This window comes from Jaculus jaculus, chromosome 13 (genome assembly GCF_020740685.1).
Source record: "Jaculus jaculus isolate mJacJac1 chromosome 13, mJacJac1.mat.Y.cur, whole genome shotgun sequence".
NCBI lineage: Eukaryota > Metazoa > Chordata > Mammalia > Rodentia > Dipodidae > Jaculus > Jaculus jaculus.
Window position 1 is genome coordinate 33,568,272 of NC_059114.1, and position 23,293 is coordinate 33,591,564.

Consider the following 23,293-nt stretch of genomic DNA (forward strand, 5'->3'; position numbering starts at 1 on the left):
TACATTTAGCCAGACACCAGCAGACGTTACACCCTAGGGCTCATGACTTCCCTTATTGCAGGTTTTCCATATCAGGCATGTATTCCCACCTGTGGAGCGGGCCTCCAGTCTAAGTGTGGTGGTTGGTTTCCCCCATAACAGACATGCCACCATTGTACCTGTTGGCTTATTTGGGCTGGCTGGCTAAACTTAAGGTTTGTAGTGTCCACTGTTATTTATCTCCACTAGTGATTTCTCTCTCTCCCATTGAACTGCATGCAGTGTTGTAGCTTTTTCCAGCTTTCTGTAAGCTGATCTACATAGAAGAGGTGTTTAGTTCAGATCCAGCAGGATTTCTCAGTGACCTTGCAGCCCAAGTATGTGGATACCATCTATTCCTGGGGGGAAACCAAGAGCCTTGGCAATGGCCAGTAATGTTTTGGGGGGGCATCAGGGACCTCCCTGGCCAGCCACTCACTGGAAGGTATCCCATCCCTGGCACTGAAAATTTTCTGGTAACAGCCTATGTACAGCCCCCCTTTTTTGAGACAGAATTTTGGTATATAGTCCAGGCTGCAATGACATTCTCTACAGAGCAAGGCTGGCTTCGAGCCTGTAATTCTCCTGCCTTTCCCTCTGATTGCTGAGATTATATGTATGTCACCACATACAATTAACTGCACATATTTTGCTTAAAAACGAGTTTGCAAGCCAGGTGTGGAGGTACATGCCTATAATCCCAGCACATAGGAGGTTGAGGCTAGAGAATCAAAAATTCCAGGCCATGGGCTGGAGAGATGACTTAGCGGTTAAGGTGCTTGCCTGCAAAGCTTAAGGACCTACGTTTGACTCTTCAGCTCTCATGTAATGCAGACACACAAGATGACACAAACATGCAAGGTTGCCAATACGCACAAGGTAGCACACATGTCTGGAGTTCTATTGCAGTGACTGGAGGTCCTGGCACGCCAATTTTCATTTTCTCTCCCTCTTGCTCTTGCTCTCTTGCATTAAATAAAAGGCCAGTCTGTTGGGCTTGCCTCAAAAAAAAAAAAAAAAAAATTCCAGGCCAGTCTGGGCTACATAGCAAGGCTGAGGCCAGCCTGGGCTGCTTAGTGAGACCCTGTCTCAAAGATAAAAGCCTGAAGAGTAGCTGAGGGGTTGAGTGCTTGTCTAGCCTGTGCAAGACCCGGGAGCCATCCTCAGCACTGCCAAAACCAAAACACAAAACCAAACACAAACACCCCAAAAAACAAACCAAAGAACCCTGCACTATCAAGTATATCAGTTAAAGACCTTTATCATCCCCATTTTTGTTTATTTTATTTATTTATTTATTTATTTATTTGAGAGTGACAGAGAGAGAGAAAGAGGCAGATAGAGCTAGAGAGAGCAAGAATGGGCGCGCCAGGGCCTCCAGCCACTGCAAACGAACTCCAGACGCGTGCGCCCCCTTGTGCATCTGGCTAACGTGGGTCCTGGGGAATTGAGCCTCGAACCGGGGTCCTTAGGCTTCACAGGCAAGCGCTTAACCGCTAAGCCATCTCTCCAGCCCTATCATCCCCATTTTACAGATGAAGACATTGAAGTTCAGAGGCATTCAATAACATTGCAAGTAAGTGGCAGATGCAGGTTCCCATGGCTCCAGGGCAATTCTGTTGCAAGGATGTTGGAGGAAGAAGCAAAGTGGAAATGGAAGAGTGGAGGCTTAGAGTTCTTGGTGATTCTACTACCTCCACCTTGGGGAGTGCTAGGATTAAAGACATGCTCCACCATGCCTGCCCAGCTCCTAGTTGAGCTTTTTTTTTTTTTTAAAAATATATATTTTATTTATTTATTTGCAAGCAGTGAGATACAGAGAGAAAAGAGAGAGAATGGGCACTCCAGAACCTCTAGCCAATGCAAATGAATTCCAGATGTATGCACCACTCTGTGTATCTGGCTTTATGTGGGTACTGAGGAATCGAATCCAGGGCATTAGGGTTTGCAGGCAAGTGCATAACTGCTGAGTCATCTCTGCAGCCCCCTAGTTGAGCTTTTGATATAATAACCTATGTCTTTTTCTTTATTTTTTTGGCCCTGGCAGAAAACCAGAGAGGTGTATGGGAAGGAGCCTTGGGACTGTGAGGAAGAGGAGCTGGCTGAGATCCTGGTGAGTGGCCTGGCCCTGAGGCAGACCCGGCTCAGGTGCCTGAGTGTGTATTGGTGGCTGTCTGTGTTCTTTCACCCTTCCCTGGTTATCCTGGCAGAGCGGGGCTGGGGACCAGGACAGTTCCTGTCGCCTCATCAGTTGGTTCCACTTCTGATACAGCAAGCAGAGCTGCCAGATCCAGAGAAATATGAAATTAATAAATTCCACTTCAGTGACCTGCCCCTTACAGAACTGGAGCTGGTGAAATGTGGGATTCAGATGTATTATGAGCTCAAAGTGGTGGATAAATTCCACATTCCACAAGAGGTAAGGTCAAGATCTTTCATTTTCCCCTTTTCTTCTCATTTCTTCCCTTCCCCTCCTTCCTTCCCTCGCTCCCTTCTTTCCTTCCTCCCTTTTGTTTTTGAAACAGGGTCTCATTCTGTGGCCCAGGCTGTATATCACTATGTATGGTTAGCCTTGAACTCCTGGCTGTCTGTTCACCCCAGTCTCTAAGTGCTGGCTTTACACGTGTGAGCTGCTGCACCCTGCTTTTTCTTGTGACCCTATTTTCAGATAACAGCTCTAGCTGCAGAGCACTGTGGAGAGAGCACCCCGTGTTTGGACTCAGAGCTCAGGCCTTGTGGGCTGGGGTGTGATACTCCTTTGTGCTGCAGCTCTCCTGCTGGCCCTGAGCTCTGAAGTTCTCACAAGGAGGGGAGAGGTGGGTTGGGCCACATCTTTCCCTGCAAGACTCCTCATGAGGTGCTCTGGGGGTTTAGAGCATGGGGGATGGGCAGACAAGGGGTATGTGTATGGGGGATAGTACACAGAATTTTCCAGGCTTTGATGAAAGTAGTAGTTTTAAAAGTGCTGTCCCTGGGCTGGTGAGATGGCTTAGCAGTTAAGACACTTGCCTGCAAAGCTAAGGGACCCAGGTTCTATTCCTTAGTACCCATGTAACATCAGATACACAAGGTGGTGCATGTGTCTGGAGATCATTTGCAGTGGCTAGATGCTCTGGCCAGCCCATTCTCTCTCTATGTCTCTTCTTTCTCTGATTGCAAATAAATAAAAATATTTTATTTATTTATTTTTTATTAACAATTTCCATGATTATAAAAAATACCCCATGGTAATACCCTCCCTCTCTCCCCCACTAACCCCTTTGAAACTCCATTCTCCATCATACACCCTCCCCATCTCAGTCAGTCTCTCTTTTACTTTTGATATCATGATCTTTTCCTCTTGTGATGGTCTTATGCAGGTAGTGTCAGGCACTGTGAGGTCATGGATATCCAGGCCATTTTGTGTCTGGAGGGAACATGTTGTATGGAGTCCTACCCATCCTTTGGCTCTGACATTCTTTCCACCACCTCTTCTGCATTAGACCCTAAGCCTTGGAAGGTATGATTTGAGATATTGCAGTACTGAGCACTGCAGTCATTTCTTTCCATCACCATGATACCTTCTGAGTCATCCCAAGGTCACTGCCATCTGAAAAGAGAAGATTCTGTGCCCAAAGTGGGAGTAGTATTAATATAAGGGTGTGAACATTAACAGAAGTACTTACTGGGCATTTGGTAAGCATAGTATATACATTTATTCAGACACCAGCAGACGTTACACTCCTAGGGCTCATGACTACCCTTGTTTTAAGTTTTCAGTATCAGGGATGTATTACCACCCATGGAGTGGGCCTCCAGTCCAATTAGAGGGCAGTTGGTTTCCCCCATAACAGACGTGCCACTATTGCACCCATTGGCTCATTTGGCCTGGCTAGCCAAATATAAGGCTTGCAGTGTCCACTGTTGAGTATCTTCACTGGTGATTTTTCTATCTGCCATGGCTTCTTCCAGCTTTCTGTCAGTTTTTCTACATGGAGGAGGTTATCAGCTCAGATCTAGCAGGATTTCTCAGTGGCCTGCAGCCCAACTATATGGAGTCTTCAGCAATAGGGTCTTACCATCTATTCCTGGTGGGAAACCAAGGGCCTTGGCAATGGCCTATAATGTTTTGGGGGCATCAGGGACCTCCCTGGCCAACAATTCACTGGAAGATATCCCATTCCTGGCACTGAAAATTTTCTAGCAACAAACTATGGCTCCTGAGTGTTGAGCTGGGTGTGGTGGTGCATACCTTTAAGCCCAGCACTCAGAAGGCAGAGGTAGGAGGATCGCTGTGAGTTTGAGGCCACCCTGAGACTACATAGTGAATTCCAAGTCAGCCCAAGCCAGAGTGAGACCCTACCTCGGAAAACAAAAAACCAAAAAGAAAAAAAAATGCTGCCCATCTGAGATAATATCAGTCTTGAATTCATTTCATACACCCCCACCCACACCTGAACACTCCCAGTTCTAATAAATCCAAAACTATTGAACAAGACCTCTCTTTCTCTCATTCAGTGATGGGGTTGGAGGACCTTAGGCAGGTCCTGGGTACCTGTGCAGGTCCACTGCTCCATAACACAATGTTCGTTTACAGGCGCTGGTGCGATTCATGTACTCCTTGAGCAAGGGCTACCGCAGGATCACCTACCACAACTGGCGGCACGGCTTCAACGTGGGGCAGACCATGTTTTCCTTGCTGGTGGTAAGGAGGGGCCATAGGGGACAGGAGACCAGCTCTGGCTTTGAGCAGGGACCACGTGGTAGCCCTGGCATTGTCATTTTTATTTCTCACCTTCTAAGAATTGTAAAAAGAATACATGCATAAAAGAATTCCAAGAGCAGGCTGAGTGTGGTAGTTCCCCTATGCAACCCTGCAGTCAGGAGGTGGAGCAGGTTGGCTGGGGCTGGGCAGCAAAAGTCTATCTCAAAAAGCAAAAAGGAAAGATTGAAAAATGTATAAAGATTGTTAAAGTTTGGTTATTTGGAGATAACTAAGGCAAAACTCCTTCCAAAGTTTCTTTTTGTATACAGAAAGAGAGAAACATGCACACTATTTTTATAACTAATGGAATATTATTCTGTAGTCTTTTCATCTGAAAATATATAATTATTACATTTTTCTGTTAAACATAAATATACCAATAAGATTATTTCACTGTATAAATACACATATATGCAACACATTTTCTGTTATATGTAAGACATAAAATTTACCACTAAAACCATTTTTAGATACACAATTACATAACATTAAGTATATTCACAGAGTTCTACAGCCTCCACCACTATTCATTTCTAGAAATTTTCATCACCTCAAACAGACACTCTGCACTGTAAGGAAAGAGAAAAGCAAAAGAGAATACCGGATTTGATCTCTACAGACAAGACTGTTTATTGGGAGAAACAGCAAGGGCCCTCAGTTTTCCAACAGGGTGAAGGCTGAAGCACTGGGCCGGGCTGGGGTGTAAGGTTATAAGGAGGATCCTAAGAAAAACAGACTGGACCAGATACAGTTGATGAGAAAATTGTAGCTGTTTGTGTCCTTGTTCAGATTAGGCTTCTTCAGCCAGGAATGTCTAAGGGAGGATACTCAGATGGTCTCTGGTCCTTCAAGGCCAGCTAGGCTAAGGGGAGGGCATCAGTCAGGGAAGGTGCCAAACTTCTGTATTGTCTGCAAGCTTTAGGGACAGCTATTAACTCTTTAGTTCCCTTTAATTTTCAGGGAAGGCTATTAACCCTTCATACACCCACTAAACAATAACTCCAATTTCTTTCAGCCCCTCATTCCCTCTCTCCTATTTTCTTTCTCTCTGAATTTGACTACTCTTAAGTTCTGCACGTAAGTGGAGCCATGGCACTTGTCCTTTTGTGTGTCTTCAAGGCTCATCCATCTCTCAGTGTTGTGGTGCGCGGTACCATTGTTCCTCGTTATCTTGGGGCAGGGGCTTGTTATTCCTCATAAACAGCATAGTATTTGCATATTACCTATGCATATCTTCCTATCTACTTTTTCATTTAAGACAGGATCTCACTATGTTGCCCACACTGGCCGTGAGGTTGATCATCACGCCTAGCTTCTGCAGTGCTTGCCCCTGCTCATCCTGTGCGCTCCCAGTCACCTCTAGCGGCCTACGCTGCCCGCTGCAGCAGCGATGCTACAAGTGGTTGTCATACTTGGGCACTGACAGTAGAAAGTAAAGTCTGTACATATCCAGTGCAGACATGTTTCTGAGATAAGGTCTCATATGCCAGGCTGGCCTTGAACTCACAATGTAGCTGAGGGTAATCTTGAATTTCTGACCCTCCTGTCTCTGTCTCTAGAGTGCTGGGATTACAGGTGTGTGCCCACTATACCTGGTTATATGGTACAAGGGATGGGACTTCAGGCTAGGCAAGCACTCTACCAATCAAGTCACATCCCTAGCCCCCAGACACAATTTAAAAAATATACTTTTTTGGTCCACAATTGTTTGGGCCCAGAGATACAGAGGGCTGACTGTATTTAAGCAACTGTAAACTGTTGCTTAAATATAGCATAATTTCTTTACCTACTCCCTATTGTGGAATGTGGAGGGTTGTTTTTAATCTTTCACTATGACAAATATTGCTACACTGTTTTTGGATAGCCTTTGTATATTTGTTTCAGTTTTTTTTTTTTCTTTTTTAGCTCAGAGTATTCAGAACCCATTATATCTCACTACATACTTTTCCCCACCTAGGCCATCTACAAGTGTCTACTGTAGCTCAGGCACCATGTATCCATTCCTTTCCCTTCAGGCCAAGCAGGTGTTAGGGTAGGTCTGAAGGCAGGAGTTCTGACCAGGCTACCAGAAGGTGACCAGCATACTTAGTTTAGTTTCCTTCCTCCCTACTTTTCTTTTCTTTCCTTTTTTTTTTTTTTTTTCACTATGTAGTCTCAGGGTGGTCTCAAACTCATGGTGATCCTCCTACCTCTGCCTCCCAAGTGCTGAGATTAAAGGCGTGTGACACCATGCCTTGTTCTTTTTTTTTTTTTGAGAGAGGGTCTCATGTAGCCCAGGCTGGCCTCCAACCCTCTATGTAGCTTGAAGATGACCCTGAATTCTTGACCAGTCTGTCTCCACCATTACAGGCATGAGCACCACCACCCCTGGAGATGTGGTTTACTTCCTAGGGTCACAGCATTAGCTTTCCCCACCTTCACTCCAATCCCTGCATAAATAAGGAAGTTTGAGGGAGTCTGGTCTCAACTGGTAGACCAGGTTTGGGAAGTTTGTTTTACCAGTTTGGCAACATTCAAAGACTTACAAAGTTTCCCCCAGGTGGTGGCTGCAAGTGTCTCTACACTCTTCTGGCCCAGCGCCCTCCACCTCCGATGTGCTGAGAGTGAGGAGACAGAGGCTAAGGAGGACATGGGCCCAGCTGGGTCACGGAGAAATAGGATGACCAGCTGTTCCTATCTACTTGGGACTGTCCCAGTTCTAGTATCTTAAATCCCACATCCCAGGAAATTCCATAGCCTCGGACAAACCTCTAGTCACTTGGTGAAGCAAGAGATAGAATAAGATCAGACCTGGCTGGGATTTGTAGCTCAGCTGACAGAATGTTTGTTTAGCAAGCACAAAGCACTGAGATCAGTCCTCAGTACTGCCTACATTGGATATGGCACATGCTAGTGATTCCAGAGCTCAAAAGGTAGACATAAGGGCTGGAGAGATGGCTTAGCGGTTAAGCACTTGCCTGTGAAGCCTAAGGACCCCGGTTCGAGGCTCGGTTTCCCAGGTCCCACATTAGCCAGATGCACAAGGGGGCGCACGTGTCTGGAGTTCGTTTGCAGAGGCTGGAAGCCCTGGCGCGCCCATTCTCTCTCTCTCCCTCTATCTGTCTTTCTCTCTGTGTCTGTCGCTCTCAAATAAATTAAGACTGGGCATAAGACCCTGCCCCAAAACAACAACAACAACAACAACAACAAAAAAAAAAAAACAGAAGAAAAAGAGGTTGGGGAAATAACCAGGTGTGGTGGCACATGCTTGTAATCCCAGCATTAGGGAAGTGGAAATAAGTGGATCCCTGGGGCTCATTAGCCAGCTAGTCTGGCGTACTTGGTGAGTCCAAGTAATGAGAGACCGGACTCAAGCCTGCGCTTGTTGTTCTCTAGCCAACACACTTACACACACACACACACACACACACACACACACACACACACACACACACACACACACTGTTGCAGTCAGTTTCATGTTGCTGAACTAACACTGGACCAAAAGCAGCTTATAGGAGGAAAGGGTTCATTTGACAAATTCCAGAACACCATCAATGGCAGAAGTGGGCTCATTTCCATAAAGTCAAGCCGAGAGACACCACCAAACAGCCAGCACCACAGAACCATCAGAGCTCCAAAATTTTCTTCATACACCTTTGGGCTGGACTCAAAGATCCACCCACAGTGACATACCTCTTCCCCAGTAGCGCTCTGCCATACATGCAAACCATTACATACATGCATGTAAAATTATCCCCGTATGTGTAAGCTACAGGCTCTCTCCTATCCATGCACTTGCATCCCTGCTTCCATCCCACGAAACTAATAATGACTTGTACCTCCAATTGCCTTTCCAGACAGGAAAATTGAAGCGATACTTCACTGACCTAGAGGCCTTGGCCATGGTCACTGCTGCCTTCTGTCATGACATTGACCATAGAGGCACCAACAACCTCTACCAGATGAAGTAAGTCAGCCCTTACTGGCCCCCCACTTTCCACGTAGCCATTAGTCATGTCTGCATAGCCCCTAGACTACTATCCACAGCATGCACTTCCTCCTGCACTTCACCTCTAGCAGTAAACAGAATAATGACTTCCCAGAGATGTCCACATTGCAAATCCAAGCAAAGGACATTGCAGATGTGGCTAAGGAGTTTGGATACAAACTAGGACAATGTATTCAGCAACTGTAATATGAAGGGTCCTGGTAAGAGGAGACAGGAGATCAGGAAGAAATAAGAGGCTACTGCTATCTTTGAAGACAGTAAAGGAACCATTTGAAAGGAATGTAAGCAGCCTTCAAGAGATGGAGATAGAGGACTGGAGAGATGGCTTAGTGGTTAAGCCCCTGCCTGTGAAGCCTGAGGATCCCTGTTCAAAGCTAGATACCCACCCCCCCCCCACACATAAACCAGATGCACAAGGGAGCACACACATCTGAGGTTCATTTGCAGTGGCTGGAGGCCCTGGTGCACCCATTTTCTCTGTCTCTCTCTCTCTGCCTCTTTCTCTCTCTGATGCTCTCAAATAAATAAATTTTAAAATGAACAAAAAATTTTTTTTAATAAATAAAAACAAGAAAAGAGACGGAGAGAGGGTTGGGGAATGGCTCCATGGCTAAAGGCACTTATTTATGAAGTCTGATGGCCTGGGTTTGATTCCCCAGCACCCACATAAAGCCAGATGCACAAAGTGGCACTTGTGTTTGGAGTTCATTTGCAGTGGTAGGAGGCCCTGGCATTTTCTCTTTTTTTTACCACTCTTTGAAAATAAATAAAAACATATTTTAAAATTATTTATTTGAGAGAGAGAAAGAGGGGGAGAAAGAGAGAATGGGTGCACCAGGGCCTCTAGCAAAACAAACTCCAGGTGCATGCACCACCTTGTGTATCATCTGGCTTACATGGATCATGGGGAATTGAACCTGGGTCCTTTGGCTTTGCAGGCAAGTACCTTAACCACTAAGCCATCCCTCCAGCCTAAAAAAAATATTTAAAAAGATGGAAAGAGCAAAGAAACAGTCTCCTTCAGGGTTTTCTGAAAGAAGGCAGCCCCAGGATACACTTTATATGTCTGAACTTCAGAGCTATAAGGTCGTACATTGTTGCTGTTTTAAGCCAATAAGTTGGTGACAGTTTGTTACAACAGCAATAGGAAACTTCTGTTGTCTTCCTTCCCTGTCTTACCTGTTGGACTAATGTGAGCCAACATGTCAGTAATGGGAAACTGTTCATTTAGTCATCTTCTATTTGTCATGCTCTGATATGGCATGGTGAGCTATCTGTCAAACCAAAGACCCTGCCCTACCAGAACCGATATTCTAGTCAGCGTCTGAAGCATAGACCCTGGAGCACAATCTCCTTGGAACCTCTTGGTAGCCTTTTGGCTAGGCAGACCAGGGACAAGCACTATCCCCATATTACATGAAGACTCCGAGACCATGCTTAGGGCCCTGAAAGGTAGGATGAACACTAAAAGTCATGCTTCCCTGCCTCTTCTCAATGTTCCCAGGAGCTCTAAGGCAAGAATTTACTTTTTACACTGTGGGACTCTGAATAGTAGGCACAGCTTTTGACACATATTCAAAACTGTTATTTATTAAATAAAGGAATAAGCACATTGCTTGTGGGAATTCAGTACCTTCCCCTAGGCTCAGGTATCATCAAAGGATAGCTCAGGGCTAAGGCTACAGGGAAACTAAAACTCTAAAACAGCATGTGGCGTTGTGTGTGCCCATGCCATTTTCCGGAGTAATGGGGCCTTGAATAGTCCATGATCCAGAAGAGATTCACATTCCCTTGTGGAGAAGCCAAAGACAGTCAGGAGAGTTGATGTCTACTCTGTTTGCCTCACTGTGTGAGCTGGAGTGACTCCTCCTTGTTTCTGGATTTCAGTCTCTGCCTGCAGAATTAGGAGGCGGCTGGCCTGGATGATGATGTCTTTAACCTCCATCTTGCCCATGCCTTGTTGAGATTCTGTCTTTCTTTCTCTCTCATTCAGGTCACAGAACCCTCTGGCTAAGCTCCATGGGTCCTCAATCTTGGAAAGACACCACTTGGAGTTTGGCAAAACACTGCTGAGAGAGGAGGTAGGATGAGGTCTCTTCCTATTGGCGGGGGCTGTCATTCTATGCACCATCTAGAGTGGCCACTCGTAGGTGGGTGACTTTACTGCCAACATATTTTTTACTTTTCTCCTCAGAGCCTGAATATCTTTCAGAACCTCAACCGCCGTCAGCATGAGCATGCAATCCACATGATGGACATTGCAATCATTGCCACAGACCTTGCCCTATATTTCAAGTTTGTATTTCTTCTCATTTTAATAACAATGATCATAATGACAAACGCTGTGGTTCCACCTGACCTTTGCTATGTGCTGGGCCCATACTACAATTATGTATAAGATGGTGTTACTTCCATTCTCCACATAAGGAAAGCAAAATCAGATAGTAGATCTGTGCAATCTAGTCTAGAACCTAGGTTTTCACTTCTAGGACTTGGCTCTTTGCACATTGCTTTGTTAATTATGTTAATTTAACAAGCCCCACCTGAACAAAGCATGTTAGAGGCCCAGATGTTGCCTCATTCTAACACATGCCACCTTAACAAACTGATGTGTTTTGTAGGAAGAGGACTATGTTCCAAAAGATCGTGGACCAGTCTAAGACGTACGAGAGTCCCCAAGAGTGGACCCAGTACATGATGCTGGAGCAGACACGGAAGGAAATCGTTATGTGAGTGGAGGCTGGTCTGTGTCAGTCTGGGGCCAACGGGGTAGTTTGCGCTGACAGCTCGCAATAGAGCTCTGAGACACTTGCCAGTTGGAGGCTTCTTACATATGAAAGCATGAAGATATGCCCCAACTGAATAGCACAAGTTATGGTATATGATGTTTTTCTTTTATTTTAGCAGTAAAATACAATATAGTATTGCTCCGTTTCTCTGTATACAAAAGCCCAGTAATTGAAGAATTTCAGTGGTAAAATCTAAGTATTGAGTGGTAAAATGATGTAACTTTCAAGGATCTTTATTTGTTTCTTTTTGAGATAGGGCCTTACAATAGCCCAGGCTGACCTGGAACTCACTCTATTGCCCCAGGCTGGCCTCAAACTCACAGCAATCCTCCTTAGCCTCCTAGTTCAGCCTCCTGTGTGCTGAAACAAAAGGCATGTGCCACCACACCCAGCCTCAAGTTATTTTTTAAAATATTTTTTCCTTCCTTCTTTCTTTCTTTCTTTCTTTCTTTCTTTCTTTCTTTCTTTCTTTCTTTCTTTCTTTCTTTCTTTCTTTGAGAGAGAATGCGGCACATAAAGATAGACAGGGAGAGAGAATGGGCATGCCAGGGCCTCCAGCCACTGTAAACAAACTCCAGACGTATGTGCCACCATGAACTGGGGAATCAAACTTGAGTACTCAGGCTTAACAGGTAAACGCCTTAACCACTAACCAGCCCTCAAGTTTTTGTCTTTTTTTTCACTCTGAGGTAGCATCTCACTCTAGCCCAGGCTGCCCTGGAACTTACTCTGTAGTCCCTGGCTGGCCTCATACTCACAGCTGTCACTCTACCTCTGCCTCCCAAGTGCTGGGATTAAAGGCTTAGCCTCCAGTTTGTGTTTTTGTTGTTTTGTTTTTTGGTTTTTTGAGGTAGGGTTTCACTCTAGCACAGGCCTTGGTATTCACCATGTACTTTCAGGCTGGCCTCAAACTCACGGTGATCCTCCTCCCTCTGCCTCCCAAGTGCTGGGATTAAAGGCATGCACCATCATGTCCGGTGCCTCCAGTTTTTGATGAAATGAAAAATATTTACTAATGATGATTCAAATGGTAGCTATGTCACTCAAAATACATAGGCTTAATTTTTAGGTGTTCCTTTATATATGATAATCTTCTGTAATACAGTTATGCTATTCATTAATTAGTTATGAAATGTATAAAGCATATGTACCTGTGAGTGGGATTGTAACAGGACTCAAACTTACACTGCCTGTTGTCAGTTCTATAATATGCTACCATAATTCAACTCAATTACTGGAAGGGGAAGAGATGAAGGTGTGAGTGTTTCTGAGTATGTAGCCCATGTTGAATGGTCCCTGTTTCTCTGGGAGGGGTCCTAGACATCAATGGTGATGGTCAGGCAGGGTTTTTTGTTTTGTTTTGTTTTATAAGGTTTGCTTTATTTACACAAAGCAGGTTAATGAAAGAAAATACATCATACTGATAGTTAAGCCTTCGAAGTACTTTATAGGGAAGAGGAATTTAAAGAACTGGGCAAATTAAGGGCTTAATAAAACATGGGCCCATTGAGTCTACTGCTTATGTGAAAATAAATTTCAAACAAATCTAGGACTCCATTTGTCATCCGAGACAGCATTCACCTGGGAATCCCCAGAGAATGCCTTCCAAATGTAGACCAAGAAGTGGGAAGAAAGATGAAAGGAGGAAGGCAGGCCTTGGGTGCCACGAGGCAGGCCCATAGGAGAAAAGGAGACCATGAACAATTGACAAGAGTCATCTATCCAGAACTTTCACCTCCCTCTTGCCTGTGCAGAAGGATACGGGGAATCCCCCGCTGCCTGCTCCACTGACTGCCCATTGACCTTCTCAGCACATCCCAGGTGATCACAGATACATCCTGGCTTTGGTCCCAGACTTGCAGCAAGGTGACAGTAGAGGCCACATCACTCAGCAGTGGCAGCAGGTCTAACATTTCAGGAAGGTTTGTTTTTTTTTTTTTTTAATAATAAGTTATTAGCTTATTTATTTAAGAAAGAGAGGAACAAAGAGGAAGAGGCAGATAAAGAAAGAGAATGGACACACCAGGGCCTCCAGCCACTGCAAATGAACTCCAGATGCATGCACCACCTTGTGCATCTGGCTTACAGAGGTACTGAGGAATCAAACCTGGGTCCTTAGGCTTCACAGGTAAGTGCCTTAACCACTAAGCCATCTCTCCAGCCCTCAAGAAGAGTTTTAAGTAAAGACAGCCTAGCCCTGATCCTAAGAAAACATTGTTATCCCCAGGTGCTTCCAAGGAAATGACTGGTAATCATGTCACAAGTGTTAAAATCTTATCGGAGGAGGCACGCACTAAGATAGAGCTCTAGACATGTAGCAAGTTGACCTCCCCTTACAGGCCTCCAGAGACATCCTCTAATGCTGGGAGCAGTGTGACCTGTTTCCTCTGAACAAGGGTAACACTGAACCTGTGGCTACTCCCAGGCTGCCAGAAGCTGCTGCGGTGGCATTTCAGCACGGCACAGCAGAACTGACTGTGTGGAAACGGCACACTGTTTTCGGTTGAGGGACTTAAGATTAGAACGTAGGGCTAGAGAGGTAGCTCAGTAGTTAAGGCACTTGCCTGCAAAGCCTAGCCATCCAGATTCAATTCCCCAATACCCATATAAAGCCAGATGCACGGAGTGGTGCATACATCTGGAGTTTGTTTGCAGTAGCAAGAGGCCCTGGCACACACATTCTCTCACACTCTTTCCATCCCTCTCTCTCCTTGCAAATAAATAAATAAAAATATTTTTTAAAAAGATTAGAACATAAACTGGGAGTGATGGCCAGTTACCATTACTGTGGAGGCTGAGGCAGGAGGGTCATTGTGAATTCCAGGCCAGCCTGGGCTAGAGTGAGGCACTGCTTCAAGAAACCAAAAATTGGGGTGGCTAGAGAGATGGCTTAGTAGTTAAGTTGCTTTCCTGCAAAGCCTAATGGCTCATGTTCAACTCCCCAGATCCCATATAAAAAGGACACATAATGTGACACATGCTCAAGGTCACACATGAGTCCAAGGTGGCACATGCGTCTGGAGTTCGATTACAGTGGCTGGAAGCCCTGGTGTGACAATTCTGTCTCTCCTTCTCACTTTCTCACTCTTGCTCTCTTATACTCTCTCTCATTTAAAATAATCATAATTTTTAAAAAGCCAAATGTGGTGGTACATGTCTTTAATGCCACCATTTGGGAGGCTGAGGTAGGAGAATCACTGTGAATTCAAGACCAGCCTGAGATAAATATAGTGAATTCCAGGTCAACTTGGGCTAGAACAAGACCCTCCCTGGAAGCCCCCCCCCCCAAAAAAAAGTAAATTCTAGATGACTCAAGAATTTTTAAATAATGAGTGGGGAGAGCATTTATTAAAAGGAATAAGTTCAGAGTGAATTTTCCTGTGTGGCCTGAAATTCATAAGCTATAACATAGGTGGATAAATTTGACTACATAGAAATCAAGAATCGCTATATCATACATACTGACACATACACTAACATGCACGCGTGTACACACACACACACACACACACAAATTGAAAGTCAAAGTGAAAATGCAAGTGAAGGGCTAAGGAAAAACTACTGGTTTTTGTTGTTGTTTGTTTGTTTGTTGAGGTAGGGTCTTGCTCTAGCCCAGGCTGACCTGGAACTCACTATGTAGTCTCAGGGTGTGGCCTTGAACTCACAGCAATCCTCCTACCTCTGCTTACCAAGTGCTGGGATTAAAGGCATACGCCACCATGCCCAGCTTGCACCATATTTTTTGATGGTATTAATCGCTTTAACAACCACATCCTTGTCCAGAACTTAATTTATTCTTTTTCTGTCCAGACTGTATGTTCTCAAATTCTTCTGTTATTCTTTTTGCTCCCAGTTCTTACTCTAAGCCTGGATAAAAGAATCCAGAAATCTCCATGCCACAGCCTGAATGATACACTGTTTTAAAATTTCTTCCACAAAATTAATTCGTCCTTACTTAAAATAATGTATTTTTAAATTTTTATTTGTTTATTCGAGAGGGAGAGAGAAAGAGGGAGGGAGGGAGAGAAGGAGGGAGGAAAGGAGAGAAAGGGAGAGAGAGAGAGAATGGGCACTCCAGGGCTTCTAGGCACTGCAAAGGAACTCCAGACACATGCTCCATTTTGTACATCTGGCTTACATGGGTCCTAGGGGGTCAAACCTGGATTTCCTCAGGTAAATCCTACCTCCTAAAGTTTCCAGAACCTTCCAAAATAGCACCAACAGCTGGGGATCAGGCATTCAATACTGAGCCTGTGAGGGGACACTATATATTGAAACCATAACACCATCAAAATTACAAGTGCTCCTGTTCTAACCAGCAGGCCTGCTTCTAGGATGCCCCCACTAGTAAACGAAGTCTCTCGTTGCCACATGATTTCTTTTCACAGAAAGTTGAAAATGATTTATATACCTACTAATTGGGCCAAGTTTAGTAAGTTACATTACTTTCAATAATCATATAGACCTTGCAAAGACATACTATTGTACAAAAGATACAACATCTAATTCTTTTCAAACAGAGGCAGGATTTCAGTCACTGTAAGAGCCCAGGTAACCTAGGCAGCAGGTATAAGAGTGAGCATACCTCTCTCCACAAGGACCTAAAGCCTTCCATGAAAAAGGTGCCTTTGAGAGAGACAGAGCCTTATCTCAGCTCCTAAGTGGGATTACCTCGGGAGCCACGGTGTGGGACTCTCAGCGCTTTCAGAGCTAACTCAGCTCTGACTCAAGCTCCACTGAGCCAGAGACTCAAGGAATTTGAAGAATGAGTATCATGGACAGTAAAGGATGAGTTGTAAAGGAGAAACTGTTTCAAAGGAAAGCAAGTTTAGAGAAAAAGGTTACTGCAGAGAGGGAGCAAACTTTATTGTAAAGAAATAGTGGAGAGAGGGAGCTAGGGAGATGGCTCAGCAGTTAAGATACTTGCCTACAAAGCCTAACGACTCAGGTTTGATTCCCCAGTATCCATGTAAAGCCAGATGCACAAACTGGTGCATGCATCTGGAGTTTGTTTGCAGTGGCTAAACACCCTCGTGTGTCCATTTTTCTCTCTCTTCTTTCTCTCTCCACTTGCAAATGAATAAGTAATATATCTATAAAAGCACGGAGAGAAGAGGTCTCACATGGGGAGAGTCCTTCCCATAGGTGACAGAGACAAGTCACCATCCAGCACTCTGGATCAGAGATTTAAGTACTGAGGATGAACTGGCCTTTGGCCCATATGAAGATTAGACATCAAGTTGGGATGAACTTTATTGGTTGTGTTTAAATGGAATAGAGGACTTTGACTGTTGTGTCAGGGAGGAGAGCACACACTGAGTCTATGGGAAGGAGTTAAGGGTTGAGCTTTAGTGGAATAGAGGACTTTGACTGGTGGGTCAGGGAGGAGAGCACATACCGAGTCTACAGGAAGGTGTTAAGGGTTGGGTGATTAATAGGAGCAGCCAGAACCCTGCTCTTCCCCTTATCTGCTCTGTTTTGTCATCTCATACCCTACTGTAAGCCTTCTTACTCTTCTCTGTGTTCCCAACTTTACTGTTTTAACTGTCATGTTCACATATTTAAAAATTTTTTGTTTATTTATTTATTAGAGACAGAGAGGGGGTGGGAGAGAGAGTGAGAGAGTGAGAATGGGCACAACAGGGCTTCTAGGCACTGCAAATGAACTCCAGATGCATGTACCACCATGTGCATCTGGCTTACATGGGTCCTGAGGAATCGAACCTTGGTCCTCCTGGTGATGAGCCCCAACACAGGGCTCTCTAGGGACCCCATTGCCCCAACTTAAGTCACCTCATTGGCATAAAATTAGATGCAATAAAAGGAGTTTATTGCTGGGTGTGGTGGCGCACGCCTTTAATCCCAGCACTCAGAAGGCAGAGGTAGGAGGATTGCCATGAGTTCAAGGCCACCCTGAGACCACTAAGTGAATTCCATGTCAGCCTGGGCTAGAGTGAGACCCTACCTCAAAAAAAAAAAAAAAAAAAAAAAGGAGTTTATTACAAACAAGACACTCCTATTATTCAGAAAATTCCAAGGGTTTTAGAAGCTATATTCAAAGAACTAGGGACAAAGATCAAACATATTTCCCAGTAGTCCACATTACATGAAGCATTTTTTAAACCTTTAAAAACTTATTTATTTATTTATTTACAAGAGAGAGAGAGAGAGAAAGAGAGAGAGAGAGAAGAAGGGGAAGAAGAAGGAGAAGGAGAAGAAGAAGGGGAAGAAGAAGAAGAGGAAGAAGAAGAAGAAGAAGAGGAAGAAGAAGAAGAAGAGGAAGAAGAAGAAGAAGGGGAAGAAGAAGAAGAAGGGGAAGAAGAAGAGGAGGAAGAAGAAGAGGAGGAGGAGGAGGGAGAAGAAGAAGGAGGAGGAGGAGGAGGAGAAGAAGAAGAATGTGCCAGGGCCTCTAGCCACTGCAAATAAACTCCAGATGCATGCACCACTTTGTATATCTAGCTTACTTGGGTATTGGAGAATTGAACTTGGGTCATGAGTCTTTGCAGGCAAGCACCTTAACTGCTGAGCTATCTCTCCAGCCCCTATTTTTTTAACTTTATATTGACAACCTTTGTACATACAGACAGTATACCATGATCATAATCCCCTCCCACCATTGTCCCTCTCCCCCACCCAAATCTCTTCTCCACTGAATCCCTTCTTTCCAACTAGTCTATTTTCTTGCTTGTTTTTTCAAAGCAGGGTCTCTCTTTAGCCTAGGCTGACCTGGAACTCACTCTGTAGCCACAGGTTGACTTCCAACTCATAGTGATCCTCCTACCTCAGCCTCCTGAGTGCTGGGACTAAAGGTGTGTACCACCACACCTGACTCTAACTAGTCTGTCTCTGTTTTCATGCCACCATTTCCCTCTGATTGCGCAGGTCTTGAGCGGCAGTGCCAGCCACTGTGAGGCTGCGAGCTCACGGCTACTTTGTGTCCAGAAGACAGTGTTGCAAAGCACTCCTTTCTTTCCTTCGGCTCTTACATCCTCTCTGCCACCTCTCCCACAATGCTCCCTGAACTTTGGAGGGTGTGATGGAGATGTTTCACTTAGTGCTGAGCACCCCACTGTCACTTCTCAGTGTGTTGAGTTTTGAGTCTTCCCAGTGGTACCTCCATCTGAAAACAGAAGCTTCTCTAGCCAAAAGTGAGAGTAGCACTAATATATGGGCAAAACTGTAAGTATTTAGAGGGCAGTTTGAAGGGCATTATTTATCCATTTAGCCAGACAACAGTAGTAGTTCCCCTCTAGGGCTTATGAACTCCCCAACACAGGCTTTTCATAAGCGATCAGTGCCAGGCAGCAATCCCTCCGTGGAGCCAGCCTCCGGTCCAGCCAGAGAGCAGCTGGTTTCCCCATAACAGACACGCTCCCATTGTATTAGTTGGTACATTTGGCCTGCCTGACCAGCCATAGCACTTGAGAGTCCACTGCTGGTTAAGACCGTTGATGACTCTTCTCCCCCCAGCAGGCTGCATGGCTCTTTCTGCAATCCTGACAGCTAGTCAGCAAGGAGGAGGCTTCTAGCTGAGAGTGCAAAAGGTATTTAATAAATTACTCTATCAACAGAACACTTAACAATAATACATACAAGCCTGAACTTTGCTCTTTTAAGAACATGCTGAAAGCCTTAATCAATTTAAGACATGGCCTGTGAGCTTGAATCTTAGTACGTATACTTTGAAAAGGATGATGTTGACAGTCTACTTGTTACAGCTTTATTCATTAAGCAAAAGTAAATTATTATTACTATTATGTCTGTCTCTGAAAACGATAAGATCTAAAACATGACATTTTCTATTACTGAACAGGCTGTTAAAGTTACTCAGAGTAACTCATACTGAGCACTGTTTAAACAAACAGGAATTGTAGAGACAGAGGCAGGCGATGTAGTTTTTTTCTTTTCTTTTCTTTTCTTTTTTTTTTTTTGAGGTAGGTCTCACTCTAACCCAGGCTGAACTACAATTCACTATGTAATCTCAAGCTGGCCTTGAATTCACAGTGACTCTTCTACTTCTGCCTCCTGATTGCTAGGATTAAAGGCATGTGCTACCATGCACGGCTTTTTTCTTTTTTCTTTTTTTCTGAGATCTTACTATGTGGTCCTGGTTGACCTGCATCTCAATACATACACCAGGCTGGCCTTGAACTTGAAGCCATCCTCTTGCTTTTGCTTCCCAAGTGTAAGGGTTATAGGTGTAATACCAGCCTCAGATATATTTTTGAGGTTACATTTCTTGTCTTAAATGAATGCCCTTGAAACCAGTTTCACAGATAATTGTGTGCAAGTAAATTAAATTCAGATGAAACAGTACATTTTAAAGATTATTTTAAGACCAGATTGAATGGTAGATAGAAATCAACAGATATGCTTGTGACCCATTCTCTATCTATAGTAATAGTGTCATTCTACTTTACTAAAACTTTAATCCTCATAAAGTGCTACGAATAAATAAGATGAGAAAAGCTTTGAAGATTTATATACAGTTTTATGATTAAGATAAATTACTGATTATATTCCTTATAGCATTTTAACTCTGTAAAAGCTGCTGCATACATTGGCACAGGTAAAATAATGATTTTTATGCCCTTTAGATCTGTCTAGCAGTAAGGAACAAATAACTTAAGGTTATTCTATAGTTCAGAGTTTGAGGAAAGGCACCTTTGCCTGTTACAGACTAAATCCATATATGGTTAGGTGCTGAGCATTATTCCTGGCTTCAAAGTAGGACATGTCTGTTTTGTTGTCGGGCTGGGGTATAAAAGGCATGGCTCCATGCTGCAGATGTCCCCAGTGCTTGTCACTGAAGAGAGGATGATGCTTCTGTGCTTTCATTCCAGCTCTCTTCTTACTAGCAATGGTTCAAAGTAGTCTCATTGCACTTTGAGCATTATCAAATGGCTTTTCTTCACCTTCTGGACAAGGGATATCTCTGTCTAGAATATTCTGGAATACTTGGTGTGGTGTTTCACCATTGAAAGGGAGGATTCCTGTCAGAAATTCAAACAAGCAGACTCTGAGTGTCCAGTCTGCTACAGGACTGTGAGCTGTGTCCATTAAGAGCTCAGGTGCCAGGTAGTATGAGGTTCCTAGAATTCTCCCATCATCCACTGGAGCTGCCTCTCTTCTTATACTCTGTGGCAGACAGCTTCAGGTTTGCTGAGATGAACTTCTAGACCAGGCACAGTTATGGAGGAAGGGATATTTATTAAGCTTACAGATCCAGGGGAAGTTCCATAATGGCAGAAGACGCTGGCCTGCCTTCACTGGTCCAAGAAGAGAGAGAAGCACAAGCCAAAAAGCCACACAGCATAGCACAATTCAGGAACTCCAGCTAGGCACACTTTGCCTATCTTTAGATTGGAATTTCAAATCCACCACCACACCTTAAGTTCTTCCCAGTGACACTGCCTCCAGCCAGGTGGCTGCAGATCCAAACTACAAGCTAATAGAACATTGAATATAGGGCTGGAGAGATGGCTTAGTGGTTAAGCGCTTGCCTGTGAAGCCTAAGGACCCCGGTTCGAGGCTCAGTTCCCCAGGTCCCACGTTAGCTAGATGCACAAGGGGGCGCACGCGTCTGGAGTTCGTTTGCAGTGGCTGGAAGCCCTGGCGCGCCCATTCTCTCTCTCTCCCTCTATCTGTCTCTCTATGTCTGTCGCTCTCAAATAAAAAAAATAAAAAATGAACAAAAAAAAAAATTAAAAAAAAAAACATTGAATATATTGGGGGCCATCTATTCAAACTACCTTACACTCTTTGGTATGAAGTTCCTGTCTTGACCTGATTTGGATGATGTGGTATACAGGCTATTCCTTTCTGCATCAGGCTTACAGCCATGGGATGAGAACATGGAATGTCTATCGTCTCTAAAGAAGCAATGCTCATTTTGGATGGAGCGGAGTTAGTGGATGCATTAATATGACTGCCAAAAGTGTGAAAAGCTACAGCATTTCTCTTTGAAAGGGTTAATGTTTTCACCATCTTTGGAGGAGCTAACATTTGGTTAAAGTCTTGAAAAGCACAGTGCCAATCATCTTTGAGTAGGGAATTTTCTTGGCAGTTTGGTAATAAAATACTTGTTTCATTATTTGATCCTTCAACATGTGATTCTTCAAAAGATGCTTTTATCTGATCAAAGGGCTGTCTTGCTAATGAGCTTTCCATTCTGTAAATCCCAGAGAGAGACAAATCTGAATCCATATAAAGTATCTTAGGAGCTCTATCTTTGTCAGAGCAAACAAGATGAGAACCAAGACAGTTCATTTTACTAGTCATTTCACAATCTTCATCCAGCTCAGACAACAGGCTTTTTGCTATCATTGGTATATGTAATTTTTCTGGTCTTTGTTTCTCTGTAAGATAATGGACAATATTCTCCTTATTGGCAGTCATTCTGATGACGTCTGTACATTTACAGCTTAAGATTTTGGACTTCATTAGTCATGCCTGTATTTTGATTTGTATAGGAATGGATCATTTCATTGTTCTGCTTTTATTCTTGGATATAGTTCTTATGTTGTATAATATCCTGACAGGGACTGAGCCCAACAACTGGAAGTTTCTTTTTAAGTTTCTTTGCCCCATGTGTTCTTCAGACACATCACTAGAGTTCACAGTCCATGGATCTGACTGACGGGAACCAGACTGGCTTATGTCAATAGCCAGGTTTTCACTGTTTATACCCACTTCTCTTGCTTCCCAAGAAAGTTCCTCAGAGAAGCATTTCTTAGTAAGGTTTACATAAAAGCTTCCACCGTCAGGAATGGCACTGCTGTCATGAATGGGAGAAAGGACTAATTCAAGATCCTTCTTGTGGAAACTTTTGGTCTCAATGCCATTTGTAGATTTTGCACCTAACATTTCAACTGCATTCTAACTCAGTATAGAACCTGATGCCTCATCACTTCCTGGCAATCCTTTTCCCATGTGGGACTGCCATGGCATTCTGATTCCATACTTCATACAAGGGGGTGGGACTGACTACTGGCAGTAGATGTAAACAGTCTTTTCCTAGACTGGAGTAGGTTAGAAGTTAGACATTTTGCTAGCACTTCTGAATTGCATGCAAATATTTCATATATATATCCACACAATTGCAGTAGTTTGCTAGAATAGGCAGGGTCCTTTTGATCTATAGACATGGGACAGGTTAATCCTTGAGAAATCTGTGGCTCAGACTGATGGGTTGAAAGGATGCCTGAAGAGTCTTGATCTTTTTCTGCAACAGGTATAAAAAAAAATCTCAAAGAACTAATGAAAGTGCTTGTCCTGGGGTCCTTGTTTAGGTTTAGCAATCAAGGATGTGATAAGGATAGCCAACATATCGATCTCTCTATTCAAAGTAACTTTGGAAAAGCCAAAATCAGTCAGCTTGGTATGATCTTCATTAGAAATAGGCATATTGGGCTGGAGAGATGGATTAGTGGTTAAGCGCTTGCCTGTGAAGCCTAAGGACCCCAGTTTGAGGCTTAATTCCCAGAAGCCACATAAGCCAGATGCACAAGGTGGCATATGCATCTGGAGTTCATTTTCAGTGGCTGGAAGTCCTGGTGAACCCATTCTCTCTCCATCTGCCTCTCTCTCAAATAAATATATATAAATAAAGATTTAAAAAGAAATAAGCATGTTGTCTGGCTTCAAATCCCAAGTAGATGCTGCTTCTCACTGAGTGCAGTGAGTGATACAAATGGACAACAAAAGGACTTTTGCTTAGTGCCAAAGTGTCTCTCTCAACTTGAACCTGAT

The 23,293-nt window shown here is 43.9% G+C and overlaps 1 protein-coding gene and 1 pseudogene across 1 annotated transcript in view; one reads left to right on the plus strand and one right to left on the minus strand.

Annotated features, from left to right (window-relative positions):
• The window catches only part of Pde6a (phosphodiesterase 6A), a 114,345-nt gene that overhangs the window by 70,196 nt on the left and 20,856 nt on the right, over positions 1-23,293 (plus strand). Inside the window, exons 11-17 of the mRNA XM_004664767.2 lie at positions 2,066-2,131; positions 2,291-2,437; positions 4,595-4,702; positions 8,602-8,711; positions 10,747-10,834; positions 10,948-11,048; positions 11,375-11,482. Of these exons, the coding sequence (XP_004664824.1) occupies positions 2,066-2,131; positions 2,291-2,437; positions 4,595-4,702; positions 8,602-8,711; positions 10,747-10,834; positions 10,948-11,048; positions 11,375-11,482 (728 nt within the window). The remainder of the gene's footprint in view (positions 1-2,065; positions 2,132-2,290; positions 2,438-4,594; positions 4,703-8,601; positions 8,712-10,746; positions 10,835-10,947; positions 11,049-11,374; positions 11,483-23,293) is intronic.
• On the minus strand, positions 20,216-22,963 carry LOC105944503 (annotated as a pseudogene).